The sequence below is a fragment of the Dipodomys merriami genome, unplaced genomic scaffold (genome assembly GCF_024711535.1).
Source record: "Dipodomys merriami isolate MVZ:Mamm:240054 unplaced genomic scaffold, mDipMer1.0.p SCAF_138, whole genome shotgun sequence".
Taxonomy (NCBI): Eukaryota; Metazoa; Chordata; class Mammalia; order Rodentia; family Heteromyidae; genus Dipodomys; species Dipodomys merriami.
Window position 1 is genome coordinate 281,261 of NW_027202693.1, and position 21,354 is coordinate 302,614.

General features: G+C 49.9%; 1 protein-coding gene across 1 annotated transcript; it reads left to right on the forward strand.

Moving 5' to 3' along the window:
- Positions 1–1,163: 1,163 nt before the first annotated feature.
- LOC138825566 (integrin alpha-X-like) lies at positions 1,164–19,452 on the forward strand. The gene is made up of 31 exons (XM_070020213.1): positions 1,164–1,235; positions 1,410–1,500; positions 2,688–2,793; positions 4,052–4,155; positions 4,411–4,481; positions 4,598–4,712; positions 5,495–5,625; positions 5,729–5,874; positions 7,185–7,338; positions 7,868–8,018; positions 8,175–8,248; positions 8,393–8,522; positions 8,602–8,744; positions 8,883–9,023; positions 9,107–9,316; positions 11,692–11,822; positions 11,950–12,107; positions 12,249–12,403; positions 13,050–13,181; positions 13,265–13,338; positions 13,473–13,614; positions 14,175–14,291; positions 14,379–14,458; positions 14,576–14,659; positions 15,448–15,526; positions 15,631–15,738; positions 15,861–15,944; positions 16,155–16,268; positions 16,384–16,485; positions 16,754–16,864; positions 17,836–19,452. The coding sequence occupies exons 1-31, from the start codon at positions 1,200–1,202 to the stop codon at positions 17,980–17,982; spliced, it is 3,621 nt and encodes a 1,206-aa protein (XP_069876314.1). The 5' UTR covers positions 1,164–1,199; the 3' UTR covers positions 17,983–19,452.
- Positions 19,453–21,354: the final 1,902 nt, after the last annotated feature.

The following is a 21,354-nucleotide window of genomic DNA, read 5'->3' on the forward strand; positions in this document are numbered from 1 at the left end:
TTGGTTTTCCTGTAAGCAACATAACTTCTTTTTTTTTTTTGACTGAATAAAACTTCCTTGTATACAAATATACCACATTTTCTTTATCCAGTCATCTGTGTGTGTGTGTGTGTGTGTGTGTGTGTGTGTGTGTGTGTGTGTGTGTGTGTGTGTGTGTGTGTGTGTGTGTGTGTGTGTTGCCAGTACTGGGATTGGAACGCTGGGTCTTTTGCTCTCACTTGGCTTTTTCTGCTTGGAGGCTGGCACTGTACCACTTGAGCCACATTTCCACTTATGGCATTTTGCTCATTAATTGGAGCTATGAGTCTTTTGGATTTGTGTGCCTGAGGAGGCTTCAAACTGTGATCCTCAGATCTCAGCCTCCTGAGTATCTAGGACTTCAGGAATGATTAGTGCTTAGCCTAATCATTGGCTGTTGACTGGCTTGTAGGCTGTGTCTGGAACTTGGCTATTGGTTGGGAGTCACTTTCTAGCTTTCTGAAAGAGGAGTCTGAAGGTCTCCACCTTTGCTAATTCCCTTTAAAGCTCCCACCTGGTCCTCAGGACAAAACCAAGATGTTGTAAGAGGACTTCCAGGACTCAAGATCTGCTTCCTCCTCTTGCGCCACCCCCCACCCACCCCCATCCAAGGTGACCTCATCCCCTACCACATGTCACCTCCCACTGTCATGGTTGACCACACTGACTGCACACACAGCTGTCCTGTTTCGTGCCTAGCCCACATCTGTTGGCCCCTTCTGAAACACCCTTCCCTGTGGTTTCTGGACATCATTTTCCTTTACAATTCAACAGCTGCCTCCTCTGGGGAACTTTCCTGGAGGGCCCTGAGTTTGACCTTTGCAGCAGAGGTGAGGGAACACATCTGCTCTGTAACAGCTCTTCTGGCTTTTAACCCATTAGCCTTCTGCACTGACCTCAGGGCCAGGGTTGTGTAATGAAGTATGTTCTCACCTAGCAAAGGGCTCAGACCACCAGGCCTTGAATTTGGCTTGTTGAATAAACAGTCACTGCACGAGAGAGGGAGTGAATGAATGAATGCCCGGTCTGTGCTCACCTTTTGGCCTAGAGACTTCCAGGCTAGGTGTGGAGGGTTTCCCTCAAGGCCCTGGACGGCTGGCATCAGCCCCCTCTACTCCCTGGGCTGACTGGCATTTCAAGAGAAGGGAAGCCTACTGCCAGTATGAGAGGGTAAAGGCAAGATGAGGAGTGGCATCCATCTTAGCCCAACCATGGAGGTAAGTCATCTCTGATGAGGGAATCTCTGGGCTGAATGTGTGGGCTGTCCTAGTCTCTTCTTTATCCATTTTAGTCCTGCCTGGAAGGCAGGACTCTGATCGCTGACTCAAGCTGACCACTTCCCTCCTGGCTCCAGCCCCCGTATCACCTCTCTGCTCTCATTTCTTCCTCAGTCCTTTGCAGTCCAGATGCTCAGAGCACCCACCTCTGAGCTTGACTTTCCAGCCATGAACGGGCCCTGCATAGCTCTCCTCCTGACCATGGGTGAGTCTGAGTTCTCAAGAAGGGGGACTTGGGATCCCAGCCCTACACGGCCAAGGCTGAGAGCAGGGTCAGGGTAGGGAGAGAAATTTAACATTGGAGTGCAGGGTTTGGGACCTAGTATTCATAGAGGGAGTGGATGGTAAAGAAGCCATTTGGGGAGAGGTCTTGAGATGCTTGCTGGATGAGAGGTCAGCTGACTTGATAGTCTAGAAGTTCCTTTCCTTTCCTTTCCTTTCCTTTTCTTTCCTTTCCTTTCCTTTCTTTCCCTCCCTCCATCCTTCCCCTCCCTCCATCCTTCCCCTCCCTCCCTTCCTTTGTTTCTCCCTTCCTCCCTTCCTTCCTTTTTTTACCTTCCTTCCTTCCTTCTTTCCTCCCTTCCTCCCTCCCTCTCTCCCTCTCTTTCTTCTTTTCTTCCTTCCTTCCTTTCTTCCCTTCCACCTTCCCACCCTCCCTCCCTCCCGCCTTCCCACCCTGCCTCCCTCCCTCCCTCCCTCCCTCCCTCCCTCTCTCTTTCTCTCTCTCTTTCTCTCTCTCTTTCTCTCTCTCTCTCTCTCTTTCTCTCTTTCTCTCTTTCTCTCTTTCTTTCTTTCTTTCGTGGGTGGGCCTTGAACTCAGGCCTGGGCACTGTTCCTGAGTCTTTGTGCTCAAGGCTATCACTCTACTACTTGAGCCTCAGTGCCACTTCCATTTTTGTTTTTGAGTGGTTAATTGGATAAATAGTCTCACGAGGACTTTTCTGTCTCAGTAGGAGTTGAACTGCGATCCTCAGCCCTCCTTCCTGAGTAGCTAGGATTATAGGCGTGAGCCATTGGCACCTAGCTCCATAGGTTCCTAAAGCAGGCAGAAGAAATGGATTGGTTCTGTGCCCACTCAGAGTGTCCCTGTGTTTTCCTAACTCCTTTCTCGAGAAGCCCCAGAGGAAGAGGTGGGGAGGGCTGTCTTCACAGCCTGAGTGTTGGTCTGTAGAAAAGAATGGAAAGTTGACTATAGATGGTAAGGGTGGTGAGCATTTGTGACTCATGGGAAGTAGAGAAGGAAGCCCAGGCAAGCCAGGGGACTCTGAGGGACTAGGCCTAGAAGAGCATGGGGAAGTGGAGGCCAGGGAGATGGAGCTCAGTGGGGAGGGAGGGGGAGTGGTCAGGCAACAGATGATCCTTTTCCAAAGCTCTCTTCTTGCTCCTCCCCAGGTTTGGCTGCTTGTCTGGGTTTCAACCTGGAGACAGAAAACCCAATGAGCTTTCATATGAGAAGTGCTGGGTTTGGATACAGTGTGGTGCAATATGGCAGTTCCTGGTAAGAACTAGGTGGTGAATGAGCTCCCTGTACAGAGTCCTGTGCCTCCCTAGTTCTGCAACAATAGGTTGGTGCTCTACCACTTGAGCCATGCCTCCAGCCCAGCTTTTTGCTGGGTTAATGAGAGATAAGAGTCTCCAGGACTTTATCTGCCCAGGCTGGCTTGCTGTTGAATAAATCACAGCTAACATTTATTGAGTGACTACTGAGTGCCAGCCCTTGTGACCTGAATGTTATAGGTGGACATGGAGAACATTTTCATAGCAGTCTTAGAAGGAGCCAGCCACTCAATAAACGTTTATTGAATAGCTACTATATTCATTAGGTATCTTGTAGAGACTGAAAGAGAAAACAATTCCACCTATGCAGAGTTCAAATGGTAGCTAGTCTCCATTTGAGGCTCAGGAGTTCTACTGTCTTCCCACCCCACTTTTTTTTTCTCTCAGGAGTGGGACTTGAACTCAGGACCTTGTGCTCTCATCTGACTTTTTATTTTGCTTAAGGCTGGGATGTTATCACTTGAGCCATTCCTCTGCTTTCTGCTTTTTGCTAGTAAAGAGTGTTATGGACTTTTCTGCCTGGGTTGGCTTTGAACTTTTATCCTTAGACTCCTGAGTACCTAGTTATAGATATGAGCCACCAAAGCCTGGTTTGTCTGTATCTCTGTATATGTGTGTGTGTGTGTGTGTGTGTGTGTGTGTGTGTGTAGAGAGAAGAGAGAGAGAGAGAGAGAGAGAGAGAGAGAGAGAGAGAGAGAGAGAGAGAGAGAGAGAGAGAGAGAGAGGAGGGGAGAAATAAAGAGAGTCCTGGGGCTTTGAACTCAGGGTCTGGGCACTGACTCTAACATCATCATCATCATCATTATTATTATTATTATTTGCTCAGAGCTGTACTCAGTAACTGAACAATAGCTCCACTTTTTCTTTTGGTTGTTGTGGGGCTTGAAATCAGGGCCTGGGTGCTGTCCCTGAGCTTTTTTTTTGGGGGGGGGGTCCAGTTGTGGGCCTGAACTCTGGGCCTGGGCACTGTCCCTCAGCTCTTCAGCTTAAGGTGAGTACTCTACCACTTAAGGCCACAGCGCCACTTCCTGTTTTCTGGTGGTTAATTGGTGATAAGAATCTCACGGATTCTCCTGCCTAGGGTGGCTTTGAACCTCGATCCTCAGATCTCAGCCTCCTGAGTAGCTACAATTACAGGTGTGAGTCACAATGCCTGGTTCTCTCTGCCCTTTAACAACAGTGTTCTGTCTCCCTTGTAGGGTGGTGGTTGGAGCCCCCCGGGAGATAAAAGCCACCAACCAAACAGGCGGCCTCTACCAGTGTGACTATATCACAGGCCAGTGCAAGTCCCTCCAGCTGCAGGGTGAGCCACAGCCCCTGGCTGGGTCCTGGCTCCCAGGCCCTGGGGTCAAGACTCCTGCCTGCCAGCTTCTGCTCTGTGCTGTCTGCAGACCCCTGAAGGCCTCTCACCATTACAGCCCTGCGCTTCCTCAGCTTTGCTAGGACTCAGAGATCCCTTGGCCTGCCAGGCTCTGAGTGTCTTGATTGTACCTCCCACCCAATCTCTTACACAATCTCCTCTGTCTTGGTGGTAACATGTGCTTATCTATCTCCCCAGTGCCTCCAGAGGCTGTGAACATGTCCTTAGGTCTGTCCTTGGCAGCTGGCACCAACCCATCCCAGCTCCTGGTGAGTTGCCCTGCATCACGGGAGGGTCCTAAGCGTGTGTGTGTTGTGGAGGGTGGAGTTTCTGGGATAGGAGCTCCGCAGAGGCAGCCCCTCCTAGCAGCCCCCTTTGTTGCTAGGCCTGTGGCCCCATGGTGCAGAAGGCATGCAGAGAAAACCTCCACTTGACTGGGTTCTGCTTCTTGCTGACCTCATCTTTCCTGCAGAAACAAAGGCTCCCAGCTGCCCTGCAGGGTGAGTGTTCTGGACCACCAGCTCTTCTGGGGACCTCACACCACACGTGCAATTGGGGGTGCAGTGGGGTCAGAGGTACTTTTTCAGAGTGGATAAGAGAAGGAAGGAATCTTGTCTGGCTGTGGTGGCTCCTGACTGTCATCCTAGATACTCAGGAGGCTGAGATCAGAGAAGTGACATTGAAAGCCAGCCCAGGCAGGAGAATGAATGAGACTCTTATCTCCAACGATCCAGCAAAAAGCCAAAAGTGGAGCTGTGGTTCAAGTTGTAAACTTGAGTAAAACAGCTCAATGACAACACCCAGGTCCTGAGTTCAAGCCCCAGTATTGATGTTCATGTGCACTTGCGCGTGCGCGCGCGCACACACACATCAGCACTGACTGTAATTGATGAGCAGAGCAGGTACACGGTTTTCCTGGCTGGACACCGAGGGTGTGTAGAAGAGGTGGGATCAGATTTCAGGAAAGGGGCACAATGGCTGGGGTGGAAGGAGGTGGCTTTGAGTCTCACCTCCAGATGAGAGGAGCTGTCAGTGGCTATGCAGGGTGAAGGACTTGAGTCAATTGTGGCCTCTTGTTGAGACTTGAAGAGAATGCCCTGTGTCTCAGCCAGGGGACTGGGAAGCCCTGCCCCTGACAAGGAGAGGACCCAGCTGGATTGCCTGGCGTGGATCACCACATGGGGGCTGGAGAAGGCTGTTAGGAAGAATGAATGAGTTTTCCTGGCTAGGATGTCAAGGTCCCAGGCTTTGGGGCCTGATCTTTGGAGGATTTCTTTTCCAGAGTGTCCCAAGCAGGAACAGGACATTGTGTTCCTCATTGATGGCTCAGGAAGCATCTTCCGTAAGGACTTCAACAAAATGCTCTACTTCGTGAAGGCTGTGATGAGCCAGTTCCAGGGATCCAGTGCCCAGGTGTGGCCTGGCGGGCGGGGAGACCATGCTGCAGGGCGTGGCTGGGTGGTGTTGGGGTGCTAAGGAAAGAGTCTCAGTCTTGAGCATTCTGTGGGTCTGTCAGTTCTCCTTGGTGCAGTTTTCCAGCAGTGTCAAGATACACTTCACCTTCCGGGACTTTGCCCGCAATCCCAACCCCGAGAGCTTGATGAAGTCTATATATCAGCTAAAACAGTTCACCCACACTGCCACAGCCATTGACACAGTCAGGTGAGTCCTGATCTCTCACAATCCTTCTCAAGGCACCCAGGGCTTCCACTGGGCCTCATTTGCTTCCCCTCCCCTCAGTTGAATATCCAGAGATGGAAACTCTGTGACCAGTTTACCAACTTTGCGGGAAACTGAATAGAAACTGAAGTCTCTCAGGGGAAGGGATGTGGCCACCTTCTCCAAAAGGAGAATTCCATCTCTAGACCCTCTTAAAAAATATCTTCCCTTTCTCCTTCTTCCCCATCCTCCCCCTTCTCCTCCTTCTTCCTCCCCCTCTTCTTCCTCCTCCTCCTCCTTCTGTCAGTAGTAGGGTTAAAGTCAGAGCCTGGGTGCCATCCCTGAGTTCTCTGTGTGTGTGTGTGTGCGCCTGTGTGTGTGTGTAAGATGGGGCTTGAACTCTAGGCCTGGGTGCTGTCCCTGAGCTCTTCAGCTCAAGGCTAGTGCTCTATGACTTAAGGTACAGCGCCACTTCAGGCTTTTTCTGTTTATGTGGTACTGAGGAATTGAACCCAGGGCCTTATGCGTGGGAGGCAAGACACTCTGCTGCAGAGCTACCTTCCCAGTCTTCCCTGAGCTCTTTTGCTCAAGGCTAATGCTCTAGTACTTTGAGCCACAGTGCCACTTCTGGTTTTCTGGTGCTTCATTGGAGATAAGTCTTACAGGTCCTGGGCACCCAGGGCTCACGGCTTTAATCCTAGCTAATCAGGAAGCTGAGATCTGAGGATTACTGTTCCCATCCAGACTAAGTAAGGAAGTCCGTGAGACTCTTATCTCCAATAAAGTAGTTAGAAAAGACCAGAGGTGGCACTATGGCTCAAGTGGTAGAGCACTCACTAACCTTGAGCACAAAGAGGCTCAGGGACAGCACCCAGGTCCTGAGTTCAAGCCCCAGGGCTAGCATTAAAAGCAAAAAACTGTTTCACAGGACGTTTTTTGTCCAGGCTGTCTTTGAACTATAATCTTTAGCTCTCTGCCTCCTAAGTAGCTAGGATTATAGGTGTGAGCCACCAGTGCCTAGCTTTAATTTTTTCCTGGGATTCCTAGGGCTTGAATTCAAGGCCTGGGTGCTGTCCTTGAGCTTTTTCATTCATGATCAGTGCTTTCCTACTTGAGCCACAGTTCCACTTCTAGCTGGTTTATTCTTGTTTTTGTTTTTTGATTAAGTGGAGGTAAAAGTCTTGCCGACTTTTCTGCCTGAGCTGGCTTTGAATAGGATCCTGACATCTCAGCTTCCTGAGTAGCTAGGATTATAGGTGTGAGCCACTGATGGCTGACTAGGACCCCTCCCCACCTTTTAAATTTCCTGACAGAAAGAATGTGTTCACTGCTGCAAATGGAGCCCGCAAAGATGCCACCAAGATCCTCATCGTTATCACTGATGGGTGGAAAGAAGGGGACAAAATGGAATATAAGGACGTGATCCCCAAGGCCGAGGAGGCGGGCATCTTCCGCTATGCCATCGGGGTAGGTCCTGGCAGCTCCCCCCCACCCCCCCGGCCTTTTGCAGACAACTTCCCTCCAGCTCTCTCATTTCCTGTAAAGCAGGAAGACAATTGTCGTCATCTAGAGACCCATTGTCTTTTTCTTCACCTCCTTGATAATCTCCAGGACTTTTCCCCCATTTATCTTGCAGGATGGACCCAGTAGGGGTCTTGGAAGACAGTATCACCCACATGCATAGTTCTTTGTTTTGTTTTGTTTTCTCTTTATGGGTCCTAGGTCTTCAACTGAGGTCCTGGGTGCTGTCCCTGAGGTTTTGTGCTCCAGGCTAGTGCTCTACCACTTTGAGCCACATCTCCATTTCTGGCTTTTGGTGGTTCATTGGAGATAAGAGTCTCACAGACTTTCCTGCCCAAGTTGGCTTTGAATTACGATCCTCACATCTTAGCTTCCTGAAGAGCTAGGATGACAGGTGTGAGCCACTGGTGCCTGGCTACAGGTCAGCTTTTTCCATGAATGATTTTCATGGTGAATTGGTCTCTTTTGGGAACAGGTTGGAAAGGCTTTTGAAAATGCACATTCTCAGGCAGAATTAAAAACCATTGCCTCGAGTCCTTCCCAGGAACACGTATTTCATGTGGAGAACTTCGATGCACTGAAGATGATTCAAAACAAGCTGAAAGAGAAGATCTTTGCCATTGAGGGTATGTCAGACTGGGAGCTACTGGCTTTAAATGTCCTCAGTCATCATGCTGGTCCTGGGCACTCATGCTGTAGTAAGATGCAGATTCTAAGTGTCTTCCTTGGACTTGGAAAAGCCCATCTATCTCCCTGAAGCCTCTGTCATGGTGTCTTTCCAGGTACAGAGATGGGAAGTAGCAGTTCTTTCGAATTGGAGATGGCCCAAGAAGGCTTCAGTGCGGCCTTCACACCTGTGAGTGGTCCCTTTGAGGCTGAGGATGGAGGATGAGGGAGAGGAAGGAGGAGGGGCTTGGTGGCGTGAAGGGAGAGGCAGGCTCTGTTCAGACTAGGTTGTCTTCTTACTCTGGCCTGCTCAGTTCTGATCCTTTTCTCCCAGGATGGACCGGTTCTGGGAGCTGTGGGGAGCTTTGGCTGGTCTGGAGGCGCCTTCCTGTACCCCCCTAGTGGGGCCCCCACCTTCATCAATGAGTCTCAGAAGAGTGTGGACATGAGAGACTCCTACCTAGGTGAGGAAGGCCCCGGGGGGGGGGGGGGGCTGCTGGGAAGTGGGGGAGACGCCTTGGAGCTGAGGCCCGGTTTCCTCAGGTTACTCCATGGAGCTGGCCCTGTGGAAGGGGACATGGAGTCTGGTCATGGGGGCCCCTCGGCACCAGCACACGGGGAAGGTTGTCATGTTCACCCAGGACGTGGGGCAATGGAAGCCAAATGCTGAGGTCCCCGGGACCCAGGTGGGTGTGGGTGAGATGGGGGGGGGGTGGACCTCAACGGGGCCATGTGGCTGGGTAGAGAAGGGGATGGGGTTTGGGCTCATGAGGGAGAGGCTGGGGGGGTGGGTCAGGCAGGTAAGCTCAGACTCTGCCCTCCAGATTGGCTCCTACTTTGGGGCCTCCCTGTGCTCCGTGGACATCAGCAGAGATGGCAACACCGACCTGATCCTCATTGGGGCCCCGCATTACTATGAGCAGACGCGAGGGGGCCAGGTGTCCGTGTGCCCCATGCCCAGGGGGGTGAGTGGCACATGGGGCCCGGGCAGGGTGGGGGCTGGAGGGGGGGGAGGCTGGGTTGTGCTGACACTGGTTTCATTGTGCAGAGGGCTCGGTGGCGGTGTGAGTCTGTTCTCCATGGGGAGCAGGGCCATCCCTGGGGCCGCTTTGGGGCGGCCCTGACAGTGCTGGGGGATGTGAACGGGGACAAGCTGACAGACGTGGCTATTGGAGCTCCAGGGGAGCAGGAGAACCGGGGTGCCGTCTACATATTTCACGGGACCTCAGGCCTGGACTTGGGCCCTGTACACAGCCAGGTAAGGCCCTGTGGGTGTGTTTCATGACTGCCGGCTTGCGTTTTCTCTCCTTTTTCTCACAGTCACTAGGAAAGTGAGCCCCTTTTTCCCAGCATGGTCCCTTTTGTAGCATCTTAATCCTGTGGCATTAAGAAATGACAACTTGCCAGGTGTGGGTGGCTCACGCCTATAATCCTAGTTACTCAGGAGGCTGAGATTTGAGGATTGCGGTTCAAAGCCAGCCTGGGCAGGAAAGTCCATGAGACTCTTATCTCCAATAAACCACTAGAAAACCAGAAGTGGGGCTGTGGCTCAAGTGGTGGAGCTGAAGATCTGAGAGACAGCGTCTAGGCCCAGAGTTCAAGCCCCATGACTGACAAAAGAAAAGAAAAGAAATGGCAATTTGATTGATAGATGTACTACTTTGTAGCACAATTTTATGATTCAGGAGTTTCCCATACAGGCTTTTTAATCGCCCAACAATGTACAAGCTATACAAGCCACACTTCAGCAAACCTGTTTCACTTTTCATCTTTGAGTGTGTGTGTGTGTGTGTGTGTGTGTGTGTGTGTGTGTGTGTGTGTGTGTGTGTGTGTTTGTGTGTGTGTAGGTATTGGAGCTTGAACTCAGGGCCTCATACTCTCAAATTAGCTTTTTCTCTCTCTCTCTCAAGGCTGAGCCACAGCTTTACTTTTGAGCCACAGCTTTACTTCCATAGCAAATAGATTTTCCAGATGAAATTTGACCAGTCCAGGATTAGGGATGGTCATTTCTGACTCCTAACCCAGTGCTCAGTCTCTCAGTGGTTTCCTGTTGCTCATAAGTTTAAGTCTCATGGAGTCTGTCCTCTTATCCCTGGATGGTGCATGATTTTTATCCCATTCTTGAAATCTGTGAACTTGGAGTCTGTCCTCTTATCCCTGGATGGTGCATGATTTTTATCCTATTCTTGAAATATGTGAACTACACATCTAGGAGGCTGGTAGCTCATGCCTGTAATCCTAGCTACTCAGAAGGTTGAGATCTGAGGATTGAGGCTTGAAGCCAGCTGAGGCAGGAAAGTATGCAATTAATTACCAAAAAAAAAAAAAAAAAAAAGCAGGAAGTAGAGCTGTGACTCAAATGTAGAGTGCTAGCCTTGAGCAAAACAGTTAAGTGAGAGTATGAGACTCAGAGTTCAAGCCCCAGCACTTTCTCTCTCTCTCTCTTTCTCTCTCTCTCTCTCTCTCTCTCTCTCTCACACACACACACACGAACATGCACACACATATGCACGCACAATACACTCATGCAAGTGCATATACATATGAATATCTAAATAGATTTTTTTCCAAATTAACAAGAGCCAAAGAATATATATATATATAATATATATAATATATATATATATATTTTACTGTAGTGGAGATGTATGAAGGGGTTACAGTTACTTGAGTCAGGTATTGAGTACATTTCTTTTTGAACAGTGTCACCACTTCCCTCATTTTCTCCGAGTTTTTCCCCTCCTGGCCCTCCTCTCCTCCTCCCGAGTTGTACAGTTCATTTTCTTTCCTTCCTTATTTTTCTTCCTTTCTTTTTTTCTCTTTCTTCCTTTCTGTTTTCTTTCTCCCTTCCCTTTCTCCTTCCCTCCTTTTTCTATCATCTCTCTTTCTTTCTCTTTCTTCTTTCTTTCTCTTCCTTTTTCTTTCTTTCTCTCCCTTCCTTCCTTCCTTCCTTCCTTCCTTCCTTCCTTCCTTCCTTCCTTTCTTTCTTTCTTTCTTTCTTTCTTTCTTTCTTTCTTTCTTTCTTTCTTTCTTTCCTTCTTTCTTTCCTTCTTTCTCTCTTTCCTTCTTTCTCTCTTTCCTTCTTCTTTTTTGCTGGTCCTGGGGCTTAACGTCAGAGTCTGGGCACTGTCCCTGAGCCTTTTTGTGTTCAAGGCTAGTGCTCTACTACTTGAGCTACAGCACCACCTCTGGCTTTTTGAGTAGTGTATTGGAGTTAACAGTCTCACTGGGACTTTACTGCCCAGGCTAGTTTGAACCGAGATCCTCAGGTCTCAGCTTCCTGAGTAGCTAGGATTACAGGCATGAGCCACTGATACCTGACATATAATTCATTTTTAGCACAGTGTCTAGTGTCTAGTATCACTGCTGAATCACATCTATATTCACAAATACACACACACATATATCTGAGCTGGACATCAACTTCTCATGCCTATGCTTATAATCCTAACTACTCAGGAGGCCGAGACCTGAGAATCATGGTTCAAAACCAGACAAAGCTGGAAGACTCTTATTTCTAGTTAACCAGCAAAAAGCTGGAAGTGGCTTGTGTAGTTCAGTTGGTAGAGCACCAGTCTTGGTACTCTCATCAGTATCTTCTCCTCATCCCCGCTCACCCTTTCTCCTGGTCAGAGGATCCCGGCCTCCCAGCTCTCCTCCAGTCTCCAGTATTTTGGGCAGTCGCTAAGTGGGGGTCAGGACCTCACCCGGGATGGACTGGTGGACCTGGCCGTGGGGTCCCAGGGCCAAGTGCTGCTGCTCAGGTGAGAACCTTTCTCAGCTCCTCCTCCTCGGTCCTGGGTCTGGGTGAGGGCCCCGGGCCTCCCCACGTCAGGCTAGTGTTCCCAGGGAGTAGCCAGCACATTGTCTCAGCCCAGTGTCTGCCCACAGGAGCCGACCTGTCCTCCAAGTGGCGGCAGACATCCGATTCTCATCTGCAGAGATCGCCAGGACTGTGTTTGAGTGTCAGGAGAAGGTGGCTTCTGTCCAGGCACTGGGCCATGCCAATGTCTGCCTTCACATTTCTGAAAATTCTAAGCACCAACTAGGTGAGTGACCCAGGACCTTTCCCCCTCCCCTGCATCTGGAACCTTCTAGCCCAGGACTTCCTGTTAGATCACCTGTTTTTGTCCCCCCCCCCCCCCCGGCATTCCCAGTGCTTCTCATATTCTGCTTTCCCTTCCTTACAGGTAACCTTCTAAGCTCTGTGACCTTTGACCTGGCCCTGGATCCTGGCCGGCCAATTCCCCGGGCCATCTTCAAGGACTCAAACACCCGGCTTCTGAGGTGGACTCAAGTGCTTGGCTTGAACCAGCATTGTAAACAAGTGCAATTACTCCTCCCGGTAAGAGGGCCTCCTATGGACACAGATAGGGGTGTGGGTGGGCATCATTGGTTAGGGGTTGGGGTGAGGGGGCAGGCAGCAGTCTGGCCAGAGAAAAGAACAGGGTGTGTTCTGTTCCCTGGAGCTCAGCCCCAGCACAGGGCCTAGCATGCAGGTGGTGCTGGACATGTGTTAATTGGATGAGTGAATGAATGAAGGAGTCTGGTTACAAGGGCCAGAGGTGACACAGCTGGGTTTTGGGAAAGAGAATAGGGCTGTTTGAGAGAGCTCTGTGGCTCTAGGCTGATCCAGGCTTTATAGAGCATGTACTTGTGTCTCTGCTCTCTGGAGACAGGCTCTATCCTAGAAGCCGGAGACAAAGAAGGAACAACACAAAACCACCCATCCCTCCCAATAAGTTTGGAGGTAACAGATGTTAGGTGGTAGTAAAGGCTCAGAGGAAAGAGCAGGCCAGGGCTGGCGGGCGTCTGGGTACAGTGTGAGGTAGTGTTTGGGCAAAGTGAGGGGTCTGCGGGGGAAGTGGGCAGGTTCTGTGGGACAGGCTGAAAAATGCTCCTTGATATCAGAGTTGTCATCATCCCCCCTTACAGATGGGTAGACTGGACACAGATTTCCTTAACACTTCTTTTCCATGTCTACCCTCTAGGACTGTGTGGAAGACGCCATAACCCCCATCACCTTGCGCCTCAACTTCTCCCTAGTGGGCCTGCCCATCAGTTCCTTCAGAGACCTCAGTCCTGTGCTGGATAAGGAGGCCCAGACCTACTTCACGGCCTATGTGAGTTGGGTCTCTGTGGTGGTTGGGGGGCAGGGGGAGCTCTCCCAAGATCTCCAGAAAACCCTTCTCTGCCTTTCTCTCAGCTCCCCTTTGAGAAGAACTGTGGAGCTGACCACATCTGCCAGGATGACCTTGATGTCACCTTCAACTTTGCAGGGTGAACTTGGAAGCCCTAATGCCTCCTTCCCTGTCTATCTAATACCCCTCACCCCCACATACCCCATGGGACACCCCTATACCATGTATGCCCTCAGTCACAGAATCATCTGGTCTTCCCAACCCAACATGCAGCCTGGAGACCCTGGTGGTGGGGAACAACCTGGACCTAAATGTCGAGGTGACAGTGTCCAACGATGGCGAGGATTCCTATGGGACCACGGTTACCTTTGTCTACCCAGCAGGGCTTTCCTATCGGCGAGTGACTGGCAGCCAGGTGCTTCTCCCTGGGAAAGAGTGAAGCCAGTGGGCTGGATGCTAGCACAGACCTGCATTAGGCCCACCGCTCAGGCTGGGATGCCATGGCTCATCAGCCTCTAATAGGCCACCAGGGCTGGGCTGGGCTGAGCTGTCTGGGAGGGCTGGCGTTGTCTCATGCACTTCACTTTGGGCATTTAAAGACATGCCTATCAGAAATGAGTTCCTAGCTGGGTACCAGTGGTTCATGCCTGTCATCCTAGCTACTCAGGAGGCTGAGATTTGAGGATTGTGATTGAAAGCCAGCCTGGGTAGAAACAAAAAGTGTGAGATTCTTGCTGCCCCATTAACCAGCCAAAAGCTGAGAGTGGAGGTTTGGCCTATGTGGTAGAGTTGCTAGCCCAAATCGGGATTTGGGGGGAAGAGAAAGCTGAGGGACAGTGGCCAGGCCCTGAGTTTGAGCCCCAGACAAAGAAGGATCATCTTCAGGGGGGTTCCAGGACAGTATTTTGTGCTGCTGAGTCTCTCTGAATCCTCAATAACTAGTCATCAGTGCTGTTCCGCTTGCCTTTGCTCAAGACCTCGCTGCAGCAGCGTCCTCTCACCCTGACCTGTGACAGCGTCCAGACCAAGGACCAGCACCTGAGGAGCACCAGCTGCCGCCTCAGCCATGTGATCTTCCACGGGGGCACAAAGGTCAGCCTGGCACAAATGTCTACCCCTCCTGCCTGGCCCTTCCTGCCTGGCCCCTCCCTGATCTCCTCCTTTTTCCCTGTTACTCAGATTTCCTTCTTGGCTACTTTTGATGTCTCCCCCAAAGCTGTGTTGGGCAACAGAGTACTTTTGACAGCCAATGTGAGCAGGTGAGCCTGGCAAAGATCCAGGGGGTGCCCCCTTCTTCCTGTGTCCCCCTGCCAGGGTGTCACAGTCCAGCCTGGCCTTCTGGGGCCCTGGTGCACGTGGCTTTCCTCTTTTTCCAGTGACAACAACTCACCTGGGGCTAACAGGTCCTCCTTCCAGCTGGAGCTCCCTGTGAAGTATGCAGTCTACACTGTGCTCAGCAGGTATCTCCTGGTGCCCTTGGGGCCACCAACCACTCTTCTCCTCCATCCTAACCAGGGCAGGAGTGTGTGTGTGTGTGTGTGTGTGTGTGTGTGTGTGTGTGTGTGTGTGTCAGTGTGTGTGTGTGTGTGTGTGTGTGTGTGTGTGTGTGTGTGTGTGTCCGTACTGGGATTGAACTTGAGATTTGTGCTATTACTTAGCTTCCCCCCACTTTTTTGTTGTTGTTTTGTTCAAGGCTGGTGCTCTGCCACTTGAGTCATACCTCCACATCCTGTAGAACCATCTTTTTTTTTGTTGGTCATGGAGCTTGAACTCAGGGCCTGGGTGATATCCCTGAGCTCAAGGTCAGCACAATGCCAGCCCAGGCTGGCTTTGAACTGCAATCCTCAGATCTCAGACTCCTGAGTAGCTAGGATTATAGCCATGAGCTACCAGGACCTAGTGTGTATGTATAAATATATACATATATATTATATATAAATAGATATGTATAGATATAGACATAGAGATAAAGATACCTATATCTATCTATATACATATATATATATATATACATATATATATAGGTATACACACATATAGTCTTTTTGGTAATGGGGGTCAAATCCAGGACATTGCCACTGAGCTACCAGCCCTTCTAGAGTCTTTATCAGGCCAGCTCAGCCACAGACCTCAGTTCCCATCACCCCAAGGCCCCACTGACTCCCCGTGTCCCATGGTATCAGAGCCAGACTCTCCTCAAGACACCTCCCCATGACTTCAAATTCACTCTCACCTCTTTTCTCTCCAGCCAGGAAGAGTCCACCAAATACCTCAACTTCTCAGCCTCAGAGCAGGCGCAGAGCAGCATGGTGAAGCATGGATACCAGGCAGGTGGTGGCATCTCACAGCTCAGGCTGAGTGGGGACCAAGACACTGGACATCAGGCTGGGCTAGGAGCCTGACAGAGGGCTCTGTCTTGCCTTCCTCGCAGGGGCATAACCTGGGACAGAGGGATCTGCCCGTGAGGATCGACTTCTGGGTGCCTGTGGAAGTGGGCGGAGCAGCTGTGTGGACACAAGTGGAGCTCTTACACCCCCAGGTACTCAAGACTGCGTGTGGCCCTGACTGGGCATCTTTTTATCCTAGGTTCCCTGCCCCATATCCATCATGGATTCCTGAGATCCCAACGGAGACATTATTCTCTCCATTTCTTTTTTCTAGAACCCATCCATCCAGTGCTCTTCAGAGAGACTAGTTCCCGTGCAGTCTAACTTCCTGACTCGCATGCAGGAAGATCCTGTGCTGGTGAGGGGGGCTCTGGGCTGTCCCCCATCTCAGGTCACACGTTGAGGGCTTTCATTCAGGAAAGGCTTGACAGCAGGTGGACACTCACGGAAGAGCGGCCTTCTATTCACCCGTGGCTGCTGCTTCCCGTCCATCTCACCGTTTCATGCTGTTTCCTACCTTCACACTCACCTTCCTCTGGTTGGTCCACCATGACTTCTCTGTCTCCAGGACTGCTCCATTGCAGAGTGTCTGAGGTTCCACTGTGACATCCCCTCCTTCAGCATCCAGGAGGAGCTGGACTTTGTCCTGCAGGGCAACCTCAGCTTTGACTGGGTCAGTCAGGTGTGTACACCTCCTCCCTGATCCACGTGGGGCCATCCTCAAGCCAGGATGGTCCTGGAGCTCCCTGCTTGGTCTCCTAGATCCTGTTCCCCAGCTCCTCTCTCCCCCTTGGCAGACATTGCAGAAGAAGGTGTTGGTCATGACGGTGGCTGAGATCACGTTTGACACGTCTGTGTATTCCCAGCTCCCAGGACAGGAGGCGTTTTTGAAGGCCCAGGTAGTTAGTGCCTGCGTGGTGGGCAATGCCCAGGCTAGTGAGGGGCTCCTGCTGTGTGGTGCTGATTGGGGGATTCTCAGACCCAGAGGTAGGAGGTGGAGGCGGGCACCTGGCAGGACAGTTGTCCCTAAATGGATGAATGCTTTTGCATCTCAGCCCTGGAGGAGGGCCTGGGAGGAGAGGAAGGGAGGGACCTAAAGACTGGGCTCCTGGGGAAGCTGACCTGTCAAGAGGCCTGACCCTCCCTGATGGTTTCACCTCCCATCAGATGAAGACAGTGCTGGAGAAATATGAAGTGCCCAACCCTATTCCCTTTATTGTGGGCAGTTCTGTGGGTGGCCTGCTGCTACTGGCTCTCATCACAGCCATCCTGTACAAGGTGAGTGTTTAGCCCGCTTCAAACCCCAGGCTGGGATCCTACTCTTTCTACTGGAAACAAAGAGGTGATTTGGGAGTCTAATATACGTCCTGGGTCACTTCCTGTGGAAAAATCCCTCCCCCTTCCAAGGTCACTTCCTGTGAGGATGTTCTTTCTCCTTGCAAAGTCACTTCCTGTGAGAAAATTGGTCCCCCTTCCAAAATCCTTCCTCCTTCCAAGGTCACTTCCTGGGAGGATCTTTGTTCTACTAACAAAGTCACTGCCTGTGAGAAACACCCTATTCCTTCGAAGGTCCCCAGTCTCCAGTTATATGTCTCTCTCCCTTTCCCCCTACTCTGTGTGTGTGTGTGTGTGTGTGTGTGTGTGTGTGTGTGTTTATCCTAACCTGGATCTCAGACTTCTTTTCACCTCTCCCCCTTTTCCACCAACTTCTCCCTCTGTGTGGTCATGTTCCTCCTACTGCAGACACAATAGAATGCAGTCCCAGAATTCAATATGGAGCCACACCAGGTTGATGCTTTCTTTGTATCTTTCTGTGATGACTCACTTGCTGGCCATGGAATCTGAGAGTATGTATAGGCTCCTAGTGCTGGGAACATAGCCAAGGTTCTAGAAATGGTGATAGCTCGTTTTCTCTATGTAACCTCTTTTCTCTTGTATTGGACCTTCTGATTTTCTTTTGTTCTTTTGAAATACATTTATTTCTGGTGCCATTACTGGAGCTTGGATTCAGGGCCTGGCATTCTCCCTTAACTGATCCCATTCAGGGCTGGCACTCTGCCACTTGAACCATGCTCCCATTTCTGGCTTTATTTAATTTTTTCCTAGTAGTTAATTGTAGATAAAAGTCTCTTAGATTTTTCTGCCCAGGCTGGCTTCCAACTCAGCCTCCTGAGTAACTAGGATTACAGGTGTGAGTCTTGGGTGCCTGGTGTCTGGTCTTCCCTTGATTTTCTTCTTCCTCTCCACAGGTGGGCTTCTTCAAACGTCAGTACAAGGCCTTGATGGAGGAAGCAAATGGACAGCAAAAGGCTGCTTCAGAAAATGGGGTAGCAGAGGCTATCCCAGAAAATGGGGTAGCAGAGGCTATCCCGGAAAATGGGGTAGCAGACACGTAGTCTTCTCAGGGAGAAGCCACCCTCTTCTCCTTTGTACCTGCTCCCCTGAGAGCTTTTCTGGTCCTCTTCCTGTCACCTAAATCAGGGAAGGAGCACTCCACCAGAGGAGCTGGGATTAGGCTGTGTCTGCTCTTTGGGAAGATCCATTGTCTTGTCAAAGCTGCAACTGGAGGCTTGGGACAGGACCCAGCCACGGCCTGGAGAACTTACTTTGGAATTTCTATCTGGAAAACTTTAGACCTGAGGCTCCCTTCCTCCCCTAGGCTGTGATTTTCCAGATAGAGACCTGAGGAAGCCACTGGTCCCAACATACTTTCAATGGCTTCTTCATCCTCTCATGTGGATCAGGTGGGATGTCTACAGCTTGAAGTTTGGTCTCTAGAAGATGGGTTTCAAGGCACATTGTGTAAGCTGCTTGGTACCTTCTTAGCCTCCTCATGTCTAGAAAAATCTGGTCAGCATCAGCTTCTCACTGCTTTTGGGAGTCGTGGTTCAGATTTCTTGAACTGGAGTGAATTGTCAGCACACTGGAGTTTGTGAAGCAGGATCCAGCACAGAACAGCATTGGACAGGCAGTCTCTTTCCTCTACAAGGTATTGGCCCTAGAATTCTGCAGCTCATCCAGCTTCAGGTCAAAAAAGGCCCAGATGCCTCTGATTTTTGAGACTTCAAAGGTAGTAAATAAAGACATGCCAGAAGATGACTGTGGAAAAAAAAAACCTTTGTATTTGAAATGTTTGCCTTAATAAATTTAAAACATGCACAGAAAGACGTTTGTGTCTTCACTGGGAAATAAGTCAAAGATCTGAAACTAGCTGGGTGCTGGTGTCTCAGGAGTAATCTTATCTGCTCAGGAGGCTAAGATCTGAGGATCATGGTTTGAAGCTGCCTGAGCAAGAAGGTCCATGAGATTCTTATCTTCAATAAACTAGTAACAAAACCAAACAGCAAAAAGCAAACTAGAGTAAAGCCAGAAGTGGTACAGCATTAGCCTTGAGTAAAAAGAAGCTCAGGGAGAGCACTCAGGCTCGGAGTTCAAGCCCCAGGACTGGCACACAAAAAAAACAAAAAGAAAAATCTGAAACTAAGACCTTTTGTTTTGTTCTGGTCACACATGACAGGCCACTGGAGGACAGAGGGGCTGAGAAAAGTACTTCCTTATACCTCACCTGTCCCAATTATACATCACCTGTTCCAATCGTCCTGTCCTTCGGGGGTACTAGCCCGGAACTGTTTGAACTCGCAAAACAAGTTATGTGCTAAAACTTCCTGCTGACCCTGGCCATATAAACCCTGCTACAACCAGACTCTATGCAACTTCTCTGATCCTGACCAGGAAGTTCATCCGGGAGCGAACTCCAATAAACTTTCCTTTCTTCACCTTTTCCTCCTCCTGCGTGTTCTTTCCTCGCCTAAAACCTTATAACACACAGACAAAAAAGTTATCCATAGTAAGAGAAAGAAGCCAAGTTCTGTAAGACAAATAGCTCGGGACGTTGGGGTCTCATTTAGAAATAAGGACACCAATTTCAAAGGAACTTGGCAAGGCAAAATTTACTTCTGCAGAAAGGTGTGACTTCAGCCAAAATTCTGGCAAACAAGCACCCAGAGCAGGCAGGCTGCTCCCTTTTTATCTCTAACCCAGCAGGCCCCACCCCTCTGCTCCCATTGGCTGATCTCAGGTTCACCATCTGCCAAAGGATGTGCCTTAACAATGCAACTAAATGTCAAGGAGTTTCTAACAGGATATCTTAATTAAAGTGATCAGGAAAAGTATGTATGTAACTGAAATGTATTAAACAAGAGGCCATGCCACCTGACCAAAGCAGAAACCCCTAAGAAAAAACAATTCTCTCAAGACTGACAGGAAGCAACTACTTTCAAAGAGAAGGGGCGTCTCTCCCATATGGACTGCATGCTTTTGCTCATCTGGGGGAACTAGACCTAGATTTGGGTCATTTCTTTTCTGTGTTCACTTGAGATTTAGTTTTTGCAAGGGTTGGTGGTAGTGGATGTGTGAACAGAGGCTGGGTTGTCAAAGAAGTTGACTTCATCATCAGTCATCAGAAGCGAGGTCATCAAGGTCATCAAGGTCAGGAAGAGTCACCTTACTGCATCTGGTCTCAACAGTGGCTCACCATAGCTTCACCACCATGTGTGAACACTTTCAAACATGTATACTTCGAGCCTGCCTGGCACAGACTGGCCTTAAGTCACCACAGTATGTGACAGTAGAGCGGGAGTAGGCAATGAGAAGTACATATATCGGTGGCATCATCTACTCATGCGTGTCATGTCTATCCTTTTATGGAAATTCTTTGCTTGTCCTTCAAAATTTACATGTGTGGGGGCTGGGAAGGTAGCTCCATGGTAGAGTGCTTGCCTTGCATGCAAGAGGCCCTGGGTTCAATTCCTCAGCACCACATAGGCAGAAAAAGCCAGAAGTGGTGCTTGTGGCTCAAGTGGTAGAGTGCTAGCCTTGAGCTGAAGAACTGAGGGATAGTGCCCAGGCCCAGAGTTCAGGCCCCACAACCGACAAAAAAATAAACAATAAAAAAATTTAAATATGTGTGTGTGTGTGTGTGTGTGTGTGTGTGTGTGTGTGTGTACTGGGGTTTCACCTCAGGGCCTGAGTGCTGTTCCTGAGCTTTTGCTTTTTTTTTTTTTTGTCAGTCCTGGGACTTGAACTCAAGGCCTGGGCACTGTCTCTGAGCTCTTTTGCTCAAGGCTAGCACTCTACCACTTTTGAGCCACAACACTACTTCCAGTTTTCTGGTGGTCAGTTGGAGATAAGAGTCTCACAGACTTTACTGAACTATGATCCTCAGATCTCATACCTCCTGAGTAGCTAGCTAGGATTACAGATGTGAGCCATCAGTGCTTGGCTTTCTTGAACTTTTTTTGCTCAAGGCTACTTCTTTACCACGAGAGCCATAGCTCCATTTTTGACATTTTTGGTGGTTCACTGGAGATAATTTTCCTGTCTGGGTTGGCTTCAAACCCTAATCCTCAGATAACAGCCTGTGGAATTGCTAGGATTAAAGGTGTGAACCGCACATACCTGGCTTAAAATTTACAGGATCATGATGATGATTCACCTAGTATAAATTTATATTGCAATAAAAACAGCTCCTGGATTTATTGACTTCCTAGTCCCGCCTGTTGGGTTGGCAGGATCAGAGCAAATGTAGCCTAGGCTGGCCTTGAAAGTTGTGATCCTTTTGCCTCCACCCCCCATTCCCCCCTCTCCTGCCCCCCCTTCTTCCTCCCCCCCCCAATGCTGGGATTATAGGCATACTCCACATTGCCTGCTAGAGTTGATGGCTCTCATCAGGTACCGAGTCTGATGGGGCCTACTGAGGATACCCAATT

Excerpts from the sequence above, each read along its gene's own strand:
- LOC138825566 (XM_070020213.1), top strand. The coding sequence starts at position 1,200 with ATGAGGAGTGGCATCCATCTTAGCCCAACCATGGAG. Across the intron at positions 11,823-11,949 it reads GGCCAAGTGCTGCTGCTCAG|GAGCCGACCTGTCCTCCAAG; the intron begins GTGAGAACCTTT and ends GTCTGCCCACAG. Across the intron at positions 14,459-14,575 it reads TTGACAGCCAATGTGAGCAG|TGACAACAACTCACCTGGGG; the intron begins GTGAGCCTGGCA and ends CTCTTTTTCCAG.